The following is a 24,598-nucleotide window of genomic DNA, read 5'->3' on the forward strand; positions in this document are numbered from 1 at the left end:
AGTTGACCTTTTGGATCTTGATGCCGAGACCATTCCTCCAGTTGGTGTAACTTTATCTGGTCTGAAGGGGGGGTCACGAGAGGCCGCTGACTGCAGGCCCGGATGACTTCTATACGAATGCAGTGAGTGACGTTGGTGGAAGATTTCCAGGTTCTCTCTGAGATGCTGCGGCTTCATATTTCCCGCTTTGCTGCATCTCCAGGATACACCAGTACTCCAGTAACACCAGTACTCCAGCAACACCAGTACACGCTGTATTTCCTCTGGAAAGAGTCAAGAGGGAAAGAGTTGCAGTTGATGGGACACTTTTGACATCGACTCGCTAATGTTTTGGGCATAATTGACCCTGCAGTGAATAGATTGCTGTGTAAAAAACATGCATCAGGGGTTTATGATGTTTGATAATAGTGATACACACTCACAGATAATGTGTAGTCATGTGATTAGCTGCTGGAAGAAACTCAATTTCCCTCTGAAATGGTTTCATTTTTTATTTCTGGGGAGTTTTTCCTGATCCGATGTGAGCTCCTGGCACAGGGGTGTCATATGCATGGAAGCCCATTTCCGTCATTAAAAAACATATATATATATATATATGAGATCGAAAGTTAAAATTATGAGACAGAAAGTCATTATTATGAGATAGAAAAGTCTAATGGGGCGGCTTTAGCTCAGTGGGGTAAGAGGGCCGTCCTGCAACCGCAGGGTTGTGGGTTTGATCCCCGCTCTCCCCATTAGTTGCAAGTCGAAGTGTCCTTGAGCAAGGCACTGAACCCCCAGTTGCTTCCCGGGCGCTTCACCGCAGCCCACTGCTCCTTAATAACTAAGGATGGGTTAAATGCAGAGAACTAATTTCCCCTTGGGCATTAATAAAAGTGTATATTCTATTCTATTCTATTCTAAGATATGCGCATGCGCTTCAGTCACGTTGTCCTCACACGCGTTGTACCCCGATGCCATTCTCAGTAAGGTAACCATTACTGGTGACTTGTAAATTTCTCACAATTTCGACTTTCTATCCCGCAAACTTCTTTTTCTTTTGTGGCGGAAATGGGCTTTTACATTACATTTAGCTTCCATACATATGTGTACAGATTGTAAAGTCAAATTCACAATTTGTGATATGAGGCTATATCGAATGAACTGAATTGAAATTGAATTAAAAACCGATCGAGGTTCTGTAAGTGAACTTTGTAGCACTTTTTAAATTTTAAATTTTAAAAAGTGCAACTGACTCGCGGTGTTCTCATGAACTCTCGCAAGACACAACATCTGAATACACGGTGCTATTTTACTGGAACAAAGATATAAATATTCTCAGAAGAACCAGATGTGGATGGAAAAAAACACAACTTTTTTTATTTTAATCAATCTACCAAAAGGCTGAACTATTGAGAACTAGATATGTTCAGAATGTCTCGGATCTTCACTAATAGCAGACAATTATTTCTCTAAAATCTCCAGTAAATCATCATCAAAGGGACTCCGGTACTGAACCGATACATATCAGTGGGTATGTTCATGTTCCTGACCGGCACACATTGTTGAAATCCAAACACACACACAGCGAGTTCAAGGTGACCCGTCGGGGGGGGGCACGCGGTCAGTCCAACAGCGACACATCGCTGTGTCTACGGGTGCCGTCGCAGTGCATACGATATATATATATATATATATAGATAAAAAAATATGTTATTAAGACGACGCAAGAGATGGAAACATTGTCTGCGTGCCGTTCTCTGAATGACCTCAACGCTGTGACGCCGTCGCTGGTGGTGAACGGTACGCGTAGCCTTCCTAAATGTCAAGCAGTGTCATATTTATGGTTGACTTTCATAGGTTCTAGAGGATCACACCCCCCTTTCCTGTTCATCCACTCCCCTCCTCCCTCTGACGGCCACTGCCTTCCGTGTGTGTGTGTGTGTGTGTGTGTGTGTGTGTACACTGAGTTAAGAAGGGATCCTGCTGTCTGAAGCCAGGTAATTTTGATCTATACACAGTAATACCTCAGCAATAAGTGGCAGCATCATTTGATTTATAATGACTTTTAAACAATGCGTGCGCTGCCGTGCACGCTTGATTGATTGACAGTCGTGCAAAAAAGGCGTGTCTGGATGCAGCCACTCGCTGTACGTTACAAAAATAGCAGCGTTATATTTATCCATGCAGCTCCAACTCCATAATTCTAGAAGATCTTACATCCAGAGCCATTACACGTACGTGCATTGTGTTTTAACTTTTTTTTAAAAATACTCAGCCAACTCCTGCTAGATTTTTGAACATGCTTGTGTGTGTGTGTGTGTGTGTGTGTGTGTGCATGCACACGTGTGCTGCTTTGAATAGCAACGCCATGTGATTGCTCCAGCTTCTATTTCAGAGCGGCTGCCGTCCGCCATGCACTCTGCAGTCTTCACAGCGGCTTTTGAGAAGAGTTCACAAACGTGCCGCTTTTTAATCCCTCCGTGTCCGTTGTCTAGAAGCCCTCCGCTCCTCTCCGGCGAGCGAAGCTCATCCGCGTGGCGCTTTTGAAGTGAGTACTCCCATCTGTGTATGTCTTCTCACGATACGGCTGTTTCTGGAATACTTTTATTGTTGGTGTTTTGACGCCGTCCGTGTGATTCTGTGTGCGTCCGGTTTCCAGTTTGAGGTCTGATGTTTGCAAACGACGGGGTCAGGGAGGGGTCACGTGGTTCATATTGACTATTTTCTTCTGCTATGTGTACACACACACACACACGCACGTGTGTGTGTGTCTGTGTTTGTTCCTCTACGCACGTCACGATCGCCCGCGGATGTTTTGAAAAGTATTTTTTTCATTCAGCGTTTGTTTACAACCGTATTTTTTTTTTTAAACAAGCGGTCGCAATAATCAGCTACACACAAAAAATTATGTCATTTTTGCAAATTTGAAAGAAAAACAAAGCAATGCAGCATCACGATGGTATACAATAAGAGAGTCTGCACCGGTGTAATTATTTCCACGCCGTATCTAAAGAACATCCAGCGAGCCTCATTGGCAGCAGGCAGCATCTTTTATTATCGAGGACGCGGTGGAGACAATAGGGAGCTCTGTTACACTAAATAGAAGCTGGAACAATTTATGTTTCTTCTGACTTATGTAATCATTTCAGCTTGATTATGGAGGTGGGCGGGGGCGGGGGGCAATGCTTTGGGTTCAGTGTTGACACAGCTAAGTGTTTCTCAATGTGGAGGCTTGTCGGAACACAGTAGTTGTGTCTGATGTGTTTCCGGGGACAACTAATACAGGACACATGCCCCACTGCACATTTGAGCTCTAAAGGATTTTGTTTAAAAAATAAAAAATGTCACATGTGATCAAATAGTCCAGTATCTGTACCTCTAATGATTTCTGGAAAAGAAGAGAAAAAATAATCCACAAGGTTGTCACCTTAACTTACCCTTGTGTGGGCGGTTTCCATACGCGGTGACACGGCGGTGTTGTACTGTCCACACAACCTTTTCGGGGTCAACGTCCTCGTGTGTGGAGAGAGAGAGAGAGAGGTGCCATTATTTTTAAAAAGCGGGCCACATTTGTTACGGCTGCGAGTCCGCTCTCTCGTCTCGAGCACATGCCTCTGGACCTCTGCCATACCGCCACGACCTAACATAGCTGCAGGACATTGTGTATGACCCTCCTCCCCTCCTCCCCTCCTCCGCCTTTCCCCCTTTCCATTCCTCTGGTTGCCCTCTTTGGGCCCAATATCAAGTATTGCCTCTCGGTTCGTGAGCTCAGCCCCCGGGGAATGTCCAATGACATGTTGGCCGGACCACTGACCCCGACAGTATCATCTCGGCAACCGCTTAGGAAAGAGGACGCAACGGCCGCTTTTGGCCTCCGGAGGATACGGGGGGGGGGGGTAGTTTCCTTGTTTAGCGGTAAACAGTAACAGTCGGTTTGGAGTCATGCGATGTAACGAGTCTCCACGGCATCTTTCGCCAGACGGTTTTTCCGTGTCACGTTGAGCACCGGTTGTCTTTGTTGTGAAGAGTGTGTTCCTCTCCCGTGAGTTGTGTTACGCAACATGTCAGAGATGTATCCGGCAACGAGATGGATTATCCCGATCGGCTTTATGTTGGTTTTTTTTGGCATGCAGTGTTCTACCTACAAGTTTATCGAGTTCGTCAAACCCCTTCCCCCCGAAGTGTAACACGTCACCGCTGCTGGGCCGTGTGTTTGTTGAAAGACTGAAAACACATCATTTTGTGATCTATTTGAAAGCTTTAAATCCCCGTTACCTCATCTTTTCCCTCCCGTTAGGTTGCGTGTGACCTTCTCTCGCTCGCCCTTCCCCCCCCCCGCCCCCCGTGACCCGCGAAGCCCCGGTCAACCGTCTCCCCGAGGTCAGATCCATGGCGCGGAACTCGCTCCTGGGTTTCGGGAAGCAGTTGCTGAGGGTGAAGGTGGTGGACTGTAACTCGGAGGACTCCCGTCTGTCTCGATGCCTCAACACCTTGGACCTGGTGGCCCTGGGCGTGGGCAGCACGCTGGGCGCCGGCGTCTACGTGCTGGCCGGCGCTGTCGCGCGCGAGAATGCCGGTGAGTTGACATCCCGAGCGAAACGCTTAAAAGACGCGGAAAAAAAAAAAAATCTCGCCGCCCTCTAACCATCTGATATCCAATCGGGTCGCCTCCCGTAGGTCCCGCCATCGTGCTGTGCTTCCTGATCGCGGCGTTGGCCTCGGTGCTGGCGGGTCTGTGCTACGCCGAGTTCGGAGCCCGTGTTCCCAAGACGGGCTCCGCGTACCTCTACTCCTATGTGACTGTGGGGGAACTCTGGGCCTTCATCACTGGATGGAACCTCATCCTCTCCTATATCATTGGTAAACAACTTCATCCTCATTTGCTACTACGCCGCACGAGATTGAGAGGGTACAACGAGACCGACCGAAGCTCCCACAAACACCTCGACTCGGCTCTCTGTCCGGCTCCAGGTACCTCCAGCGTGGCCCGAGCGTGGAGCGCCACCTTCGACGAGTTGGTGGGGAAGCGCATCGAGCAGTTCTGCAGGGAGTACATGTCCATGAACGCACCGGGCGTCTTGGCGAAGTACCCCGACATGTTCGCCGTCGTCATCATATTCACCCTCACAGGTAGGAAAAACCTCTTTCTTTCAGCTCTCTCGTGTCACGAAGAACAGACTCGACCAACAACTGTTGGAGGCCCGCTTTAATTTGTCTTTTTTTCTCTCCACGTCTTCGAAGGTCTGCTGGCATTTGGGGTCAAAGAGTCGGCGATGGTGAACAAGGTGTTTACGTGTATCAACATCCTGGTGCTGCTGTTCATGGTGGTCTCCGGCCTGGTCAAAGGTACCCTGAAGAACTGGCAGCTGGACCCTGAGGAGATCCTCCATGCTAATTATACCACTAACTCCAGCCTCAAGTAAGAATGTGGACACACACACACACACACACACACCTCTACATCGACGGTGTTCTGTGAACCATCCTGTAACGGTTCTGTTCCTCCCTGATCAGTCTGACGGACATCCTTCCGACCAGAGAGAGTTTAGGAGCAGGCGGCTTCATGCCGTTTGGTTTCAGCGGCGTCCTCTCGGGAGCCGCGACCTGCTTCTACGCCTTCGTCGGATTCGACTGCATCGCCACCACAGGTCAGCGCCAGAAGAACTCTCTTGGCCCTGTTTTCCTTTTTCCTCCGTGCCCTCTCATGCCTTCTTTCTGCCTCTTGAGCATGTGGCCGTGTTGTAACTGAATCTGGAGTTGGGACCTTTTTCTATCCTTCGCTTGTTTAAACATCCAGGAGTGTTACGTAAGAGGGGCGGGTCGGACTGAATGAGACGGTTTCGTGAGTTTGACCCAATCTGGTGGAATGCAAAGCACTGCGGCTGCTACTTGCTTCTGTCTCATGGATCGTGGAGGTCTGGATCGTGGTCCATGCCTACGATGAACTATTCATACATTACATTACATTACATGTCATTTAGCAGACGCTTTTATCCAAAGCGACTTACAATAAGTGCATTTCAACCTAGAGTACAAACTAAGAACAACAAGAATACAGGAAGTAACATTTCCTCAACATAGTCGAACTACAAAAGTACCATAAGTAAGTGCTATCTAAGTGCCACTGAAGTGCTAATCTGTGTTTTAATCCAGATATAGTCGGAAAAGGTGTGTTTTCAGTCTCCGACGAAAGATGTAGAGACTTTCTGCTGTCCTGATGTCAGTGGGGAGCTCGTTCCACCACTGAGGAGCCAGGACAGCAAACAGTCTGGATTTCGAGTGATTAGCTCGAGGTGCAGTACGCTCTGTCATCTTCATTACCTTCGCATTGAAAATGCGGAAGGTTATGTTTTGATCGCCGTGTATTTATTTATTTATTTATTTGTATGCGTGTTACTCGCAGAACTCAAAAAGTGTTTAACCGAATCGCATGAAATTTGGTGGGATGATTGGTTATTATCTGGGGACCATTTGATTCGATTTTGGGATCGATCGGGTCAAAGGTCATGGTCATGAAAAGGTCAACATCTTCTTTTTACCATAGCACGGTCAATTGTTATCCAATTGGCATGCAACTAATGCCAACATGTTCATAATTCAATGCCCAATCTTGTGATATGCGAAGGTATGCGCTCTACCGAGTGCCCGTTCTAGTTGAATGTGTTTATGTAACGCTGTCATGCTTCCTTCTGTACACATGACATCTATTTCTTTAGTCCATCCTGGAGAGGGATCCTCCTCTCTTGCTCTCCTAAAGGTTTCTTCATTTCTCCCCTGGGAATTTTTTTTTCTCTATTTCTTTGGATTCTTTTCCTGAACCGATGTGAGGTCAAAGGTCAGGGATGTCGTATGTGTACAGATTGTAAAGCCCACTGAGGCTAATGCGCAATTTGTGATATTGGGCTATACAAAATAACCTGAATTGAATTGAAGTTATGATATCGGGGTAGGAGGCAATTTTTTTCACCACTGTGCCGATCTGGACCTGTAAATCTGTGTTTGTGTCTTTGTGCATGTAGATCTGTTGAATCGGTACAAGGCCTCTGGATTCTAAAGAAAATGAAAAGGGGGTGGGTGGGGGGAGGAGTCTCTTCTAGTTTGCCTGCTCTCTGGATCCCCGGCTATTCCCACCCCTCTTGTTCCTGAATTCTAATTGGCTGGTGTCAGTTTGACCCTGAATGATTGCTTGAGTGTGGCTTCTGGGGGCATGCCTGTCACACACACTCTCAGCCAGCCCTGCACCATTATATATTGTGTGTGTGTGTATTCTGGATACCAAGAGGTTTTTACCCTCCACACCCACACACAAATGTTACCCGTTATGCATATTTATGCCGACTGTCCGATATTCCGAAGCAATCGGTAGCTGTCATGAGCGGCGGCGGCGGAGAGGAACCAGACTCCATCGTGTTGATGTGATTCCACTGCAGAACAAGACGCGAGTTGTTCGCCCGAGGAGCTCTGTTGCGTAACCGCCTGCGGCCGAACGGTCGGGTGTTTCCGTCTTGTGGGCGCACTCGGAAAAATAAGCCGTTCAGTGTTTTCGCAAAACAGTTTATAAAATCCATTTGTTTGCCCAGTTTCTCCACATTTTGGAGAGTTCCCGCCAACACGACGACACGCTTTCTTTCCTCTGGTTGACGGCACGCATTTGTTTGTTGATAATGCGGATTTGTGTCTTGAAATTCCAAGAGTCCAAAAGTCATCAACTGGTGAAGTAATGAAAAGTCAAACGTGTACTTTTTTGCCCAGTTTAACCCCGTCTGTTCCTCGTCTTCGCCCCCCCCCCCCCAGGTGAAGAGGTGAAGAACCCCCAGAGAGCCATCCCCATCGGCATCGTGTCCTCGCTGCTCATCTGCTTAGTGGCGTACCTTGGGGTTTCTGCCGCCCTCACCCTCATGATGCCATACTACCTGCTGGACGGCAACAGCCCTCTGCCTGTAGCTTTTAAGTACGTGGGCTGGGGAGGCGCCAAGTACGCTGTGGCTGTCGGCTCTCTTTGTGCTCTGTCTACGAGGTAAGCGGTTACACACACACACACACACACACACACACACACACCTGCATTGGTCTGTCGTTAGCTTAAATGCACTCGAGTTATTTCTCGCTCTCACAAACACATGTGAAAGTATATTTCAAAGTATATCTCCAGACTCCGCCCATCACTGACCCAGTCCAGCGCCGAAATCCTGGTCCACTCATTTGTCACATCCCGCATCGACGACTGCGACGCCCTCCTCACCGGACTCCCAACCAAACTCATCAACAGACTGCAAATCATTCAGAACTCGGCCGCCCGGATCATCACCTGGACCAAATCATCGGACCACATCACTCCTGCACTCATCCAACTTCACTGGCTCCCTGTACAATACCGCATCGACTTCAAAAACCTTCTCCTCACCTAGAAAACTCTCCATAATCAGGCCCCCACTTACCTCTACGACCTCCTTCAGGAATACACTCCCTCCCGCTCCCTCCGCTCATCCTCTTCTGGACTGCTAACCATCCCCACGTCACGCCTCAGCACCAATTCAATTCAATTCTGTTTATTTGTATAGCCCAATTTCACAAATTACTAATTTGTCTCGGAGTGCTTTACAATCTGTACACATAGACATCCCTGCCCCAAAACCTCACATCGGATCAGGAAAAACTCCCAAATAACCCTTCAGGGGGGAAAAAGGGAAGAAACCTTCAGGAGAGCAACAGAGGAGGATCCCTCTCCAGGATGGACAGATGTAATAGATGTAATGTGTACAGAAGGACAGATTTAAAGTTAAAATACATTCACTTCACTTGTTTTTATGTTGTTGTTCTGTTTTAATGTTGTTTCTATCTTTCATACTTTTATCCTGTATCCTGTTTGATTTTATTGTAAGGTGACCTTGGGTGACTTGAAAGGCACCTCCAAATAGAATGTATTATTATTATTATTATTATTATTATTTAACTTCAGGAGGCATTTGATCCCTCGACTAAAAATAAGAGCGCTGCTCAGAATTTATGGTACCATCGGTGCACACGTATGATGTTATGTAACACGTGGAATCAAAGGCCACCACATGCCTGATTTTTCTTTTATTAGTAAGCAGTTTTTCATGGTTTTATCATAACGTACATACATACATGCTTTTATTTTGAAAACCTGATGCTATGAGCAAGAATTGGTTCAGAAAATTAGGGATTCTGTACATTTGCATCTTAAGAAATGTGTGCGTTGCATGATCCTGCATGCCACACTTATACTCACAGCGCACGCTTTGCACAATGTAGAGTTGTGTTCTGTAAATGTACTTCATGATCTGTGTGTATGTGAGCTGGTGCCTCTGTTGATGGACTTGTCACGGCATATGTGTGGTAGCCTGCTGGGTGCTATGCTTCCTCTGCCCCGTGTGGTCTGGGCTATGGCTGTCGACGGGCTGCTTTTCAAGTTCATGGCCGGGATCAGCCCCCGCACCAAAACCCCGATAACTGCAACCCTCGCCTCCGGCGCCGGGGCAGGTGAGACACTAACACGCATGTTTTTAAACCAAGCATCCATTCTTTCTCAAGCTGCTCCGGGCCGAGCTGCGTCGGGTCGGATTGGAAATGCTCTGGTGTTGCCGATTTTATTTTAACTGGGATGATGAAGAAACCTGTCGAAAGAAGCCGTAACTCCGGCATGAAGAGGGCTTCACTAACCGGCGTGGCCTCGTAGCGTAGTTGGTGGAGGCATTCTTCTAACACGGGTCAGGGGCTGGACTTTAAGAAAACAATTTTTTTTAAAGGAAGTTAATGTCGATAAACCTAATTTTTCTACCTGCATCTTGGTGGCGGAAAAAGGAAATATACACTCCAAACTAAACTGCTTGCTGAAGTAACCACATTTTAATTTTGTACAACAAACCTCAAAAGTTTAAAAAGCACGTGGAGCACCATATTTGCGTTTTTAACCCTTGTGTTGCCTTCGGGTCATTTTGACCCGATTCAATATTTAAGGACTTTGGTCTAACTGCACGCTCCTGCTGCTCTACAGTTCTATATCCCGAAATCAGCACCGACCGTCGTACCGAACATATTTTTCCTCCTTCAGCTAACTCCTCCCCCTTTTCCTCCCTCCGGACCTCTTTCCATGCCTCATTTCCCCTCGTTCCTCTCCCCGTGCCCCTACAAACTGTCGTTCCAAGCTGATGTTTTCCTCCCCACGCCTCCTCCCCCAGTCTGTTGGGCTCCATGTTCCCCCTACCCCGTATCATCTTTGCCATGGCTCGGGATGGCCTGCTCTTCTCCTTCCTGTCCCATGTCAGCAAGAGGAAATCCCCCATAACGTCCACTGTGGCCGCCGGGGTTATGTCTGGTAAGATGGATAGGGGTTTGTTAAACTCATGAGGAAAACATTTTGGACGTTAATAGAGAAAGTTATGAGATGATGTGAAAGTAGAGTTTAAAGAAAATCACGAGCAAGCAAAAAGAAAGGAGTACAACGTGCACGATCCGCTCAGCCGCCATTGGTCGATGCTTCTTATGGGCATATCAGGAAAGGAGTGGCTGTGACTATTTAAACATGCCTTTTTACCTTCACATTGAAAATGCGGAAGGTTGTGTTTTGATCTCCGTGTATTTCTTTATTTGTATGCGTGTTACTCTCATAACTCAAAAAGTATGAAACCGAATCGCATGCAATTTGGTGGGATGATTGGTTATTATCCGGGGACCATTTGATTAGATTGTGGGATCGATTGGGTCAAACGTCAAGGTCAAGGTCATGAAAAGATACAAATCTCATTTTTAACATAGCACGGTAAATTTGTATCCAATTGGCATGCAACTAATGCCAAAATGTTCATAATTCAATGCCCAATCTTGTGATATGCGAAGGTATGCGCTCTACCGAGTGCCCATTCTAGTTTCTAAATGTTTTACAATAGTCATTTCTACGTGGTACGGGTTGTGTTGAGGCAAAGGCAGTTTTTCCATGTTGCGTTAGCTGACCGTTGCGATGTCATGTTACACAAAAGGTCTGTGAGGTTGAAGTACACACACACAGCAGGGCTGTGAGCTGAGTGAGGAAACGCAGCATGTTAACATGCTCGCGGGGACATTGCTGATGTTTCGCAGGTACTATATTTACCTCGTTAGCTAGAACTAGACGTTTAAAGCTCAGACGTGTTCATGGAAAATCCGAGGACCAACTTGAGAACACGGTCCTCTCTATTTAAGATTTTTTATCGTAGCATAAGTTTGAAGGATCAGGCAACTCTTCTAATTGTTCTCTCCTTTCATTTTCTCGCTCATTGAAGCCGTCATGGCCTTTCTGTTTGACCTGAAGGACCTGGTAGACCTGATGTCAATAGGGACGCTGCTGGCCTACACATTAGTGGCCACCTGTGTCCTGGTGCTCAGGTGAGTGGGGGGACATAAGTCGGGATGGGTATCGGTTTTTTTCTTCTTTTTCCGATACCGGTGCTAAACCGGTACTTTTAAAACGATACCGGTGCCTAAACGGTGCCTGAACCGATACTTTAAAAAAAGCACAAAACGATGATTGACAATGAGGAGATTAAAAACCTCTTCAGCCATATTCCCTGTAAAAGCCGTTCTCATGGAGCACTGACAAAAAACGGATATCAGACCCGTCGTAGCACGTAGCTACGAGCTACGAGCTAGCTTAAACATGGTACATAAGTGGTCCTAAGGAACGGCATCATTTCCATCACCTAACCCTTCCATTACCACCTTCCTGCTGCCACGTCTGTTTATGTTTGTATCTCTTTTTAGCAACCAGGGAAACTCAAGACAGAATATATGTGTGCACTCAAAGAAATGACTCATTGGATGAACTCAATTAAATTGTTGGCAGGTTTTCCATCCAATAATTATATGCAACTCCAACTCAAATTTAGCACATCAGTGCAATAAAATGTAATTAAGTTAGTCCAACTCATTTGTATCAAATACATCTAAAATAAAATAACGATATTCATTAAATTAAATTAATTTATGTTTGTCCAACTCAAAATATAAACTAACTAACTAACAAAATATGCAAACTCCACACAGAAGGAACGCCCCGACTGGGAATTGAACCCACGGCCCTCTGGCTGTGAGGCGACAGTGCTAGCCACTACACCACCATAGAGCCCTGAAAGTGTGTTCACCTCATGCAAACAACTGATTTTCAGAAGGCGCATGCGCAAAACGTAGTCCTCAATGAAACACATTTATTTTGAGTTGATACGCACACCATCTAACCTAAATAAATCTAATAAATGAAAGTATTCATACATTTTGTGTTACACCCATTAAATATAAATATATATTTTTGTAATTGATTTATTTAAATGTATCAAACAATATTTAAATGTGTCACCTCGAAGAAGGGCTTGAATCGTTTTTGTGAGTGTAACCTAAATACATCTAATAAATGAAAGTATTCCTACATTTTGTGTTACACCCATTCAATATAAATATCTTCGTTTTGTAATTAATTTATTTAAATGTATCAAACAATATTTAAATGTGTCACCTCTAAGAAGGGCTTGAATCGTTTTTTTGAGTGTGTGTGTGGGTGTGTTAGGTACCAGCAGAAGCAGCCCGGTCTGGTGTATGAGATGGCCAGTACAGATGAGGTGGAGCTGAGCGACGGCATCAGGGTCCCCAGTATGGGCATCCTGCCCGGGGTGGAGGAGAGATTCAGTTTCAAGACCCTCCTGTTCCCGAATAACCCCGATCCGACGATACTGTCGGGCTTCGCCGTCAACATCTGTGCCTCGGTCATGGGTACGTGACGATAGATTCTCTGGATTCATTTCATGAGCAAAGAAACGACTCCACGAAATGATTTAAAACACGCGCGTTCTCGTGCAGGAACGTTGATCCTGTTGTTCAGCGTCCTGGCGGTGCACGGAGGCGTCGCGGTGTGGAACATCGTCGCCCTCATTGTCATCTTCATGGTGTGTCTGTTCCTCACCTTCATCATCTGGAGGCAGCCTGAGAACAAGGTCAAGCTGTCCTTCAAGGTTTGAGTTCAGAAACTGAGTCTGTAGAACCGTTCAGGGTCAAAGAAACTAATTACCTTCGCATTGAAAATGCGTAAGGTTATGTTGTGATCGCCGTGTATTTATTTATTTATTTATTTATATGCGTGTTATTCGCATAACAAAAAAAGTTTTAAACCGAATCGCATGAAATTTGGTGGGATGATTGGTTATTATCCGGGGACCATTTGATTAGATTTTGGGATTGATCGGGTCAAAGGTCAAGGTCAAGGTCATGAAAAGGTCAACATCCTCTTGAATCGCATGAAATTTGGTGGGATGAATGGTTATTATCCGGGGACCATTTGATTAGATTTTGGGATCAATCGGGTCAAAGGTCAAGGTCAAGGTCATGGAAAGGTCAAAATCTTATTTTTACCATAGCACTGCCAATTTTTATCCAATTGACATGCAACTAATGCCAAAATGTTCATAATTCAATGCCCAATCTTGTGATATGCGAAGGTATGCGCTCTACCGAGTGCCCATTCTAGTTTTAGGTAGTTTCGTCAACACTGCCTATAGTCCTTTTCACTGTGCTATATCGTAACGCCAGCGGCCATGTCTCTTCAGGTTCCGCTGCTACCCTTCCTCCCCGTGATCAGCATGTTCGTCAACGTTTTCCTGATGATGCAGCTGGACAGAGGCACCTGGATACGCTTTGCTATCTGGATGGCTATCGGTAGGTAGTAATCGCAACTGAGTCTTTCGAGGGGAGACTTCTGAGAGTGGCATACATTTTATCAATACCCCCCCCCCCCTTTTTTTGGGGTCAGGTTTCGCGATCTACTTCGGCTACGGCATGCGCCACAGCACCGAGGCCGCTCGGGCCCGCTCGTCCTCTCACGCCGAGGCCAACGAGCGCAACCGCGGTTCGGACGCGTCGCCGGAGAAGGAGGCCTTCCTGCACCACGGCGTGGAGGCCAAGGAAGACGACGACGATCTGTAGGATGCGTTGGAGCGTGCCGCCGAAACAGTTTTTTTTCGACGTCCCCCTTTGAACCTCAATTTCACGAACCCTGTGACTTTCCCCTCTTGACTGCAGCGGTGGGAAACAGAAACAACTGGGGCTAGTACTCGAAAGAAGAGCTTCTTGAGCCATAATTGACTATTATCTCCGTTTTTTCTGAGCTCATTTGCCCATTTGTTTGACCTTGAGGTCCAACTGCTCGTTATCTCGTGGCTGTATGAGAGGGGCGGGCTCTTGTTGGGGAGGTCGAGTTGAAGGCTAGGTTACAATACTGGCACGAAGACGGTGTGGAAACGTCTTTCTGTCTGGGTGCCAGAAACCAAAATGCTATTTCCAAAATATACTACATTAGATAACAGTTAGTTTTGAATACAGATCGGTACAAATACTACTAAACCTGTTGAGGTCTGTGGTCATGTTATTGTGGTCACTCAGTATGGATCTGGCCACACATTATCATGCTGAAACTGTCTCTAAACAACATTGTGTTGGGACAGTTTTTTCACATCTAGTGGATTTTTAAATTCAAGCCATCTGAGTAGTAACAGTTCACCTGATATCTGGTTTTAATGTCGTGGAACATTAGATGATGGGGGGGGGAGAGTTATTTTCACAGTGCTGGCTGCTGTGTTTTTTTTTTTGCATCTGTAGCATTTAGATTATCTTCCTCAGATAAATGATACAGGCTGACTTTGTTCTGGAAATTACATTTGGAAGAATGTTCTCGTGTTTTTCTCGTGTCTTTTATGTTACCCGCTTCCTAAAAAAACGCCAATGCACCTTTCAGATTATGAAACCGAGTCAGATTAATATTTACAATTCAGTGAACGGCGATGAAGAATTTGATCCGGGTGGAGTTGCGCAACACTCATTGTGCATTCACTAAATCCGTTGTTTGATTGTCATTCAAATATCTAACGCTTTTACATATGTGTTCTCTGTTCAGAAACATCAAAGAGTACTCCACTGGTTTAGAGGTTTAAGAGACTTCACTTCAGGCAATTCATCAGACTTTTAAACATACTTTGTCGAGTAAAAGATTCCCTTTTAAATAAGATTCATCATTTAAATGCAGACCAATGCATATGTTCCCATCAGTGTTTAACTAAGAAGTGCCTTCTCTGTGGTTATGGGAGTCCTTTACAACAAGTGTCTATAAATATAAACGTGTATAATCGACATTGTGTATAAAAAGATATTGTTGATATTTCTTCCGAGTAAATTATTTGTAAATGTGAGAAGGGCTTATATTACGTTGACCTATTTGTGTCTGACGTTGTGTTGCTGATATATTGTGTTGACATGATCAGTGCAACTCAAACGTCACCCTCAGGGTCGCCTTCACCTCCTCCCGCCATGGCGTTGGGGTCATGGTGAGAATCAGTAGAAGTGTGATAAAGGGACATTACGCTGCTTCTTCGAGTATCACTTTGGACTTATCCAGGGGTTTTGGTAATGTTGTGTACGAGACATGATAATATACATTGTTTAATTGTTACACAAAACAGTTATTTGGGTACAGATAGACGGCTTATTTCCCATGATTGTATATTATTCAAAGAAATCTACAAATTCAATATTCAATAACAATGTAATAGCAACTAAGACGGTCCCCTTGTAAGTGTTGAATATACAGAGGGATGCATGTGTATTTGAAAATATACCGTCTGACATAATAAGTACTTTTTCCAAACCTCAGTGTTTACTGAGAAGCACAAAGTCCATACTCATATATAAATAGATACACCATGATGCTGCTTTAAAGCCACACCGACCCGAGCTTCCCTTTACATAACACGTCCACATATTCAGGCTTTCGGTGTTTCAAATACATCACCGGTGTTGATGGCCGGCTGCTTCATGTTTATGTTTATGTTGTTTTGCTGTGGTTCCTCAATTTTCTTTGACCCCCCCCGCCCTTTTTTGTTTTTGTTGCATTTTCCTTTACTGTGTTTAAATGCTGGGAAAAAGCAACAGTCGGTTTGTTTTTAATGTTTTCTTATTTTGTTAAATCATCTCCGGGCTTCATTAGCCTTTTTATTGAGCTTTCCTTCATATCTCACAGCCAGCGTGCGTTCTGCTGTCATGTATATATTTCCAGCACCTGTGGCCCAAGCATGTCATCGGCGAGAATAAACTGGCTTCCGTGATCCTGATGATAAACAACTGCCGGAGGAAGCCGGTTTCTGACACAATAAAAGACAGATTTGTTTCTTCGTGTTTTTCTTTTCTTTTTCACATTGAAAATCACTGTGTTTTGAAATTTACTCTGAATGCGGGATTTGAAAGCTACTCGCCGGATATATATATATATTTTTTTTCAACTGACAAACAATAAAACACACACACGCACACACACAGCTCCTCGAATAGCAATATAGGCTGTTAGGAAGGCCTACATGGCATATTGCTTGGTTCCTTATCACTCTCTATCTCTCTCTCTCTTCAAAGTATGTATATGTTTCGTGCATCACTTGTAAATAAAACAAAATGTTCAACATCCAGACTCTTCTGGTGTTTTAAAAAAAATATTATTTTGAAATCCACTGATTGTTGGACTTCTCACATGATCCAGCAGAGCGCGCACACGTGTCGAGAGCGAGCGAGCGAGTGTAACTCCGGCAGCTTGAGCATTGGGGAGGGGGGGGGTGCTCTGCCATGCAGGTGTCGGCTGCAGCATCAGCACCGCTCCTCCTCCTCCTAGTGTCTGCAGCATCTCGCTCTCACTATAGAGTCAGAGTGAGGGAGAGAGCGTGTGGGGAGAGACACGCGTGCATTTCGCTGCGCAATGAACTGCTTTTTTTTAAAGCGCCTTTTTTCTTAGATGACGCACACACCAGAAGGTAAGTCACGGATCTAAAAAAAATATATTATAAAAACTCCCCGCGGGTGTCTTTTTTGCTTCTTTTTTTTTTTGCGACCATGCCTCTGGAGTCCCGCGTTGGTTCCTTGGGAGAAGTGTCGCGCGCGTGTCGGTGCCTCTCGGACTCGGGTCTTGGTGCTGGATCACAGCGAAATATTAGGTCTCGTTTTGTTGTTGCAGGAACGATGCAGCGCAGCTTTTTGAAATTTGATTTAAAATAATAATAATAATTGTGCAATGGAAGTAGACCCGCAGATCATATAGCCAACTGGAGTGGAGCAGCTAAAGGAGAGGAAAGCGCGTGGTTGGAGAGGGAGAGAGAGAGAGTGAGAGAGAGTGAGAGAGTGTGAGAGCAGGTTGTGTTGATTGATGGAGCAGGTCGTGTCTCTGATGATCAGGCATTGATTATCCTGGCTTTAGCCTGGACTCCAGCTATGATCCACTGTACTGAGAGGTGACTGAGGAGATACTGGGTCGGTATTCCTCTTCAGAGTAATTATTATCTGTATGTATTAATGTTATACGCAAGATTTCTGTAATATTTTCTGACATTAAGTAAAATAAACCTAAATATACATTTCAGTGTTACCTTTATATGACAGGACATATGCCCGTTATTTTATAGTTGTGTTGTTGTTGAGTTGTTATGCTGACTCAGACTTCAACAATTTAATGGAAGTGGTTTTGGAAGGAGTATTAGCAGTGTGTGTGTGTGTGTGTGTGTGTGTGTGAAGGTTAAGTTGAATTGTGCTCTCTTCTAAGACTGATCACAACACCAACACCATTTTTTTGCACATTTTAATAACAGTAGAAGTATTACATTTCGTAAAAATATTGCCACACTTATTTTAAAGGCGTGAATGTGTCGTACCTGCTCCTGCAACACCTAAAGATCTCACCTCTTATTCTTTAGCGCCTTCCAACTCCGGTGCAAAAGCCACGAGGAGTCACATGCACAGAGTTTGTTAATATGCTTTGCTTACTTTTGCAACAGTCGCCATGTTCTCTTCTTCCCCTTTAAATACTCAGAGGGGAGTTCAGAGAGGGAAGAGGGGATGGATCCCGTGAAGTCGGGCAGATTGAGATCATGTCTTTCATGCTCTCTCTCTCTCTCTCTCTTGTTCTGATTGATGTTTCCACGTGTCTATTTTGCAGCGGCTCACACCCGTTAGCATTGGGCTGCCCTGCCCCCGCCACGTGGTCGATAACTAGTTTCGCTCATGTGCATAAAATACGTTTGAGAAGTGCCTCTTTTTCTTTTCGTTCTTGCCTGATGCCGTCTGTCGATCCCGATACACATGGAGGCCAATACCCTGTGGAATCTTCGACAAGTCCATCTTGTCCACCGAAGGGCAGCAGGGCATGTGGCCTGGGCTTCATGGCTGCTCTACTAGATGCTGATGCGTGTGTGTGTGTGTGTGTGTGTGTGTGTGTGTGTGAGAGTGATTGATTCATTATACATCTGACCTCTGCAGCGTCTGAACAGAGATCAATTCAGCAGATCTCTGCCAGCAAAACCAGTCGCAGCAGTGTGTGTTCCTGTGTGTTGTTGTCGCCCTCAGGCTCAGGTGCTTCTGTATGTGTGTGTGTGTGTGTGTGTGTGTGTGCAGGTAAGACAGTTTGTCACAAAGCCCTAAGTGTTGTGCGACCTTCAAGATCATTTCATAGGACAGAACCGAGGACAACGAGGAGGAGGGGAAATGGAATTAATAAGTGAAGTGAAGGAGAAATAAGTCTGTATGTCTCTTCTATTAAAAAAGTTTTTAATGCACTTTTATCTGGAGAAAAAAAGAAGCATTGTGCTCGTTGACACCACAGTGGTGTGTAACGTGTGGAAAATAATGTGAACATTTGCTTTTGTTAAAAGTGGCGAAATGTGTGTGGAGACAAGAGGGAATGTCAGTGAGAGGAAGAGGAGGAGGCACCGACCTGTGTTGTGTGTGACTTGTAATTAAACAACTCGGAGGCTTCTTCTCGCTCAGATTATACGTGTGTGTGTGTTTGTGTGTGTATGTGTGTGTGTGAGTGTGAATGAAGTGTCAACACACACTCCAATTCACGGTGTCTTTGTCTGGAAGGTGGCAATGAGCTTGTTTTGGCTCCTCCCCTGCAGTCACAGGCAGGGCATCAGGGACACGCCTCCACTGATGACAAACACACACACACACACACACACACACACACACACGGTTCCCTGTCCTGGAGTCAACATGAAGGACCTTGTTCATTTGTGTGGAAGCGTGTGCATCCGTTTTTCTAAGTGCAATTTGTTGAAGGGAAGCGCTTCTTCTTTTTCTGTTGCACAACATTTCTGCTTCACTGAAACTGAACTCAGGACGTTTTTTAGCGAGGAGCGAGCTGCACGTGCTATTCTTCATTTTTCATGATGTGCTTCTCCAGGGGTGGGGGGGGGGGGGGGGTTGCCACATTACACATGCACACACACACACACACTTTCACACATTGCAACCCAAACTAGAATCCCGCCCCCCTCCTCTCCCCCCTCTCGCTCTCTGCAGCTTCATTTATTTCTATCATCACATGTTCTTTAAAAAAAAATGAGCACAAGCGACTCAGCCCGTCTTAAGTTGCACTCGGCTTCTCTTTGTCTGGGCCGGCGTTGTGTCTGACTCTTTCTCTTGTGTGTGTGTGTGTGTGTGTGTGTGTGTGTGAACATGTGCCGACTTCCCTGCGGTCCCCGCGGAGAATTCCACTATCGTTGATTTCTTTGTCTGCATCCGCTTTGCATACGAAGTGTACTCTCCTCCTCTCCTCCTCTCCCTCTCCTCTTTGTCCCCCACATCCAGTTTCACCAGCGCCAGCCATGCAAGAGTTAACGTTTCTCTCTCTGCGACAGGAGTAAGGGTAGTGGGAGTGGGCGGAGGGGGCTTTGCTAATAACAATGCGGTGCAACCAGCAACTCCAGTCTGGACGGACACCCCTCTCTTTCTCTCCTCTCCATCCATGCCACCCCCCGGTCTGGATCTATGTTTTCACTGCAGGGCTCAAATGAACCAAGAACCACGTCTCACGTCCTCCTCCCTCTCTTTATTCTCTCCTCCAGACTGTCGGGGTATTTCTAATCATGCACATCTCTTTACCCGTTTTTTTGTGGTTTTTTGTGTGGTTCTCATCTCATTTCTCTGTTCATTTCCTGCACATTAGTCTTTCCCTTCTCCATCTCAGCCACAGTCCATATACTCATACGCGGCAGCAACAACCAGACAGGACCAGCTGGACCGTGTCTGATTCATACACAGGGAACACTGTGAAAATGATAATGATGAAGGAGATTTTTCATCAGTAAGCCACGTTTTTCTCCCCCGGCGTGAAGCTGCCTCTTTGTCTCGGCGCCTGCTGCAGTGATAGTCCCGGCCACAGTGTGTGTGTGTGTGTGTGTGTGTGTGAGTGTGTGTGTGTGTGTGTATAGGTGCTTCTCATGCCACTCATGTGTAACTTTGCATGCCATATGAGTGCAAGTTTATGTAGAGTTTTAATTTGGAAATTGACCTTTTTAGTTGAGCTTTTCCAAATGTTCTTCGTGAGAACACACTCAAAAAAACGATTCAAGCCCTTCTTAGAGGTGACACATTTAAATATGGTTTGATACATTTAAATAAATCAATTACAAAAATATATATTTTTATTGAATGGGTGTAACACAAAATGTATGAATACTTTCATTTATTAGATTTATTTAGGTTAGATGTGTGCATATCAACTCAAAATAAATGTGTTTCATTGAGGACTACCCTTTGCGCATGCGCCAGCTGAAAATCAGTTGTTTACATGAGGTGAAGACACTTTCAGTTTGTTAGTTTATATTTTGAGTTGGACAAACACAAATAAATTTAATTTAATGAATATCGTTATTTTATTTTCGATGTATTTGATACAAATGAGTTGGACTAACTTAATTACATTTCATTGCACTGATGTGCATTGAGTTGGAGTTGCATATAATTATTGGATGGAAAACCTGCCAACAATTTAATTGAGTTCATCCAATGAGTCATTTCTTTGAGTGCAATGCAGTTTGTTCTCCACACATCTGGAGAGACACACATTGCGTGTGATGATGCTTTTGGTGAACGGATGTGTGGATTTTTTAAAATTCTGCTTCCGCGAATACATCATATCATTGGCATGTTGTGATTTTCAGATGATTTCATGGCGTGTTGCACATGCGGATATAAAATCAGCTTTTATTGCAGATAATCAGATTTTCTCCGTCTCTTTATTCAGTTAGGTACGACCGCCCACTTTGACCCCGAGAGCCCACGGAAATCCCGTTACGGCTCCCCCTGCGATACAGAGAATGACTTCCCCTGGGGCACGCAGAGGTGTGGAGTGGGCCGAGAGAGAGAGACAAGAGGGGGAGAGGCGAGGGATTATTTGAGAAGCTGATGTGTCGTCTAAAATGGGATTGATCGCTTCGCCCTGCCCTCGTTAACTCTGTATTATTAGGGCGGGAGAGAAGATGGGAGGAGGGAGAGGAGACGAGGAAGAGACGGAGACAGACGTGAACATCATTTTTTGGGGGAGAAACCAATCAAAAAAAGATGGGACGCGTCTCAATTGAATAAAGATGTGAGCAAATATTGTGTTGAAGTCGGGGAAGCGACTTATTATCCTAAAAAGGAGAAGCTCTGTTGTTGCTTTTTCATGCACATCTGGATACTCACCCAGTTGTGCTTCACTGTGACGGTGATGTATCTGCTGTATAAGTGAGTTGTTGCTAGGTTCACACACACACGCACACACACACACACACACACACACACACACACACACACACACACACACACACACCGTTTTCACCACATTTTGTGTCTGGTGTGAAAACGGAGCTCTTAGCTTATTTCAGTGCTATTCCTGTCTGTGTTGTGTCGCTGACAGAGCTGGGAGGAGAAGGAGTGGATGAATAAAGCTTATTTCTGAATAGACTTACTCACTATAAGCTTTATCCTGCTGGATGATGATTGTGTGTGTGTGTGTGTGTGTGTGTGTGTATGTCTGTGAACAGAAACCAAATTACAAGAAGAAAGGAATACTATACGTCTTCACCCCATAATGGACAAGAGGATGATTGTTTTTATGTTTACATCATTTGCCATCATTTGAATGTGTAAAAAGCCTTAAATGTATACACGTGTGTGCGACACACACACACACACACACACCTAACACAATCGGAAGAAAGTGTACATCCAAGGATGATGTCATTAGAGATTAAGATAGATAGATAGATATATACTTTATTAATCCCCAAGGGGAAATTTGTCGTTACAAGTAGCAGCACCAATAAACCAAACACACATGAATAAAAACAAAAACAAAACACAAATATAAAAAACAGGGATGAAAGATATAGAAGTATACAAAGCAAACAAAACAAAATATATATGTACATATACAACACACATGCATACACAACACACAACATCAATGACAAATCAAATCAAATTCAAAAATATTAAATATAGACAGTGTGCAAAATGCAGAGTGTGTATATGTGTGCAGTGCAAATGAAATGTGTGTGTATGTGTTAATGACATGCTTGCTAAGACACAGCATGTATTGTATTAGAGGATTGGATTTTCCTCTTTAAAGATAACTGCTCCAGTGCTTTTTAATGAAAATCCGGCACTGAATCTAATTCTGCCGCGTGCAGACACACACAATACGACGCACACATCACCGCTCTGTCCATCGGGGTTACCTCCATCTCTTCTGCTGCTGTGTTAGTGTGCTGGAATTCACGTCCCTGCCGATGTATATGTGGATGAAAGAGAGACGACAGAGGGGGGATGTAGGTGCCTGTGTGTGTGTGTGTGTGTGTGTGTGTGTGTGTGTGTGTGTGTCGCTGGGTTCCCCTGGGACCAGAGAGCTATAAAACCTGTCTGCTCTCCAGTGGGGGAGGAGAGGACTAAAGCAAAGTGCCAAAGACAAATGTCCCCTGTAATAGCCACATGTGCTGCTGGACCGACAACAAAGGCGCTCAGAGTGCGTGTGTGCGTGTGTGTGCGTGTGTGTGTGTGTGTACGCGGCCGTGTGTCGATGTGTTTGTCTGCAGGTGTTTCCCAGTGAAACACAAAGCGCTCACACAGTTCTTACTGTGTCACATGTGTTCACATGATTCTCAAAACATAAACCCACACACTCACATTTTAAAAGGCGTGTGCGTTACTCTTCCCACCTTGCTTGACTTTAAAAAATATATATTTTTGACGATTATTATTATTTATTTTTTGATGTAATTCTGTGCAGCACTTTTATTCACTGAGTTAAAAAAAATATTTGAAAAATCCCTCAGTGTTGACAATTTAAATACCCTCTAATATGTTGTATTCTCCATCATGAACATAAAGGACTGTGTAGAAATGCTTTGAGTGTGTGTGTGAGTGTGTGTGTGTGTGTGTGTGTGGGGGGGGGGGGGTGAACACTTCATTTTGACCTCTCCATCATCACACTTTATGTTTTTTTGGCCCCCGTTTGACTTACGAAATGCAATCTCCAAATAATATATGTAATGCAAACCGCCTCATATCTCTAACGGACAGATAAGTTACATCATGCCTGCAGACTGGGAGTGTTCTTCAAAAAGCGGGTTAAATATAAAACAAAAGCCATCTTTATACCCAATACGATGAATTTTAAATCTTAAAGAGCCTCCTCTGCTCTCCTTCAAAAAATTCGGACTCCTTTCACATTGGCAAAAATACATTAAAAAACGTTTCTGACCCCTCGGCCCCTCCTACAACCACGAAGAGAGAATAGGAGAGTCCACTCATACCTTGACATGTGCCACCTGCAGACCAGACATGAGGTACTAGTTTCACCATTGGGTGTAATTTAGCTCTAATTAGCATAAAATCTGGAAAAGGAATTTCAATAATTACTTCAATTTGTCTCATATTAGTAAGTCGCTGCTCATATTCTAGAGGTTCAAATGATGTATTCCCTTCCATCAGCAGGAGCTCTCCTGCACCATCAACTCTCTTCCTTTAAAAAAAATAAAAACATCTGCGCGTCTCATCTCTCCCACCACATGTCTGTGTCTCATTTTTCACCCACACAGACCCGCTCACATCCAGAGAAGAACAAAAGAAAGTATGATGAAGAAGGCCTTTCTCTTTTCCCAAATTCTACTGTGCTCTAGATTTTATTCAGCCTCCCCCGCCCCCTCCACCCCCCCATTTTCCACCCAGTCTCGCATCGTGTTGAAGGGCTTTCCGTGGTTCAGTGCAGCTCTTGATAGGTTACGAGCCCGGGGGCGAAAATCACAAATGCCCATCTTTTACTGAATCTGATCTGAGATCTGGTCTTATTCTGCCCCTTGCTCGCCTCACTCCAGTGATCCGTCAATCTCTGCCCACTCGCTGGGATATGATTGCTCCTTGACAAGTAATATGTAGCTATGAGGAAAAACACCACTGTCTTTCAGTCAGCTACTTTACTGTGGCTGGCTATATATAAATATATATATATAATGTTATATATATATAATATATATACTGTATTATATATATATATTATATTATATATATAATATATATATACTGTATTATTTATATATAATATTATATATATAATATATATATATACTGTATTATATATATACCTGTATATAATATATATATATATTATTTATATTCTATATAATATATATATATATATATAAATATATACCGTATATATATATATATATAAATATATATATATATATAAATATATACCGTATATATATATATATATAAATAT

At 44.4% G+C, this 24,598-nt stretch overlaps 1 protein-coding gene and 1 long non-coding RNA gene across 4 annotated transcripts in view; one reads left to right on the forward strand and one right to left on the reverse strand.

Annotated features, from left to right (window-relative positions):
- Nucleotides 1-3,873, reverse strand: part of LOC130210411 (uncharacterized) — a 7,542-nt gene extending 3,669 nt beyond the window's left edge. Inside the window, exons 1-2 of the long non-coding RNA XR_008834800.1 lie at nt 3,420-3,873; nt 8-263 (exon numbers count right to left, since the gene is read on the reverse strand). This is a non-coding gene — a long non-coding RNA (uncharacterized LOC130210411). The remainder of the gene's footprint in view (nt 1-7; nt 264-3,419) is intronic.
- Nucleotides 1-16,184, forward strand: part of slc7a1a (solute carrier family 7 member 1a) — a 17,450-nt gene extending 1,266 nt beyond the window's left edge. Inside the window, exons 1-14 of one of the 3 annotated variants that reach the window (XM_056440669.1) lie at nt 1,963-1,979; nt 2,478-2,530; nt 4,280-4,558; nt 4,660-4,842; nt 4,954-5,112; nt 5,224-5,401; nt 5,497-5,630; nt 7,777-7,999; nt 10,185-10,321; nt 11,265-11,367; nt 12,542-12,744; nt 12,832-12,983; nt 13,575-13,683; nt 13,778-16,184. In XM_056440669.1, the coding sequence (XP_056296644.1) occupies nt 4,372-4,558; nt 4,660-4,842; nt 4,954-5,112; nt 5,224-5,401; nt 5,497-5,630; nt 7,777-7,999; nt 10,185-10,321; nt 11,265-11,367; nt 12,542-12,744; nt 12,832-12,983; nt 13,575-13,683; nt 13,778-13,950 (1,941 nt within the window). In that variant the 5' untranslated portion in view covers nt 1,963-1,979; nt 2,478-2,530; nt 4,280-4,371 and the 3' untranslated portion in view covers nt 13,951-16,184. Of the gene's footprint in view, nt 1-1,962; nt 1,980-2,006; nt 2,217-2,477; nt 2,531-4,279; nt 4,559-4,659; nt 4,843-4,953; nt 5,113-5,223; nt 5,402-5,496; nt 5,631-7,776; nt 8,000-10,184; nt 10,322-11,264; nt 11,368-12,541; nt 12,745-12,831; nt 12,984-13,574; nt 13,684-13,777 lie in introns of those variants that run through there. The other 2 variants (XM_056440661.1, XM_056440680.1) reach the window with 2 other exon arrangements.
- The last annotated feature ends 8,414 nt before the right edge of the window (nt 16,185-24,598 follow it).

Source organism: Pseudoliparis swirei, chromosome 3 (assembly GCF_029220125.1).
Source record: "Pseudoliparis swirei isolate HS2019 ecotype Mariana Trench chromosome 3, NWPU_hadal_v1, whole genome shotgun sequence".
Classification (NCBI taxonomy): Eukaryota; Metazoa; Chordata; class Actinopteri; order Perciformes; family Liparidae; genus Pseudoliparis; species Pseudoliparis swirei.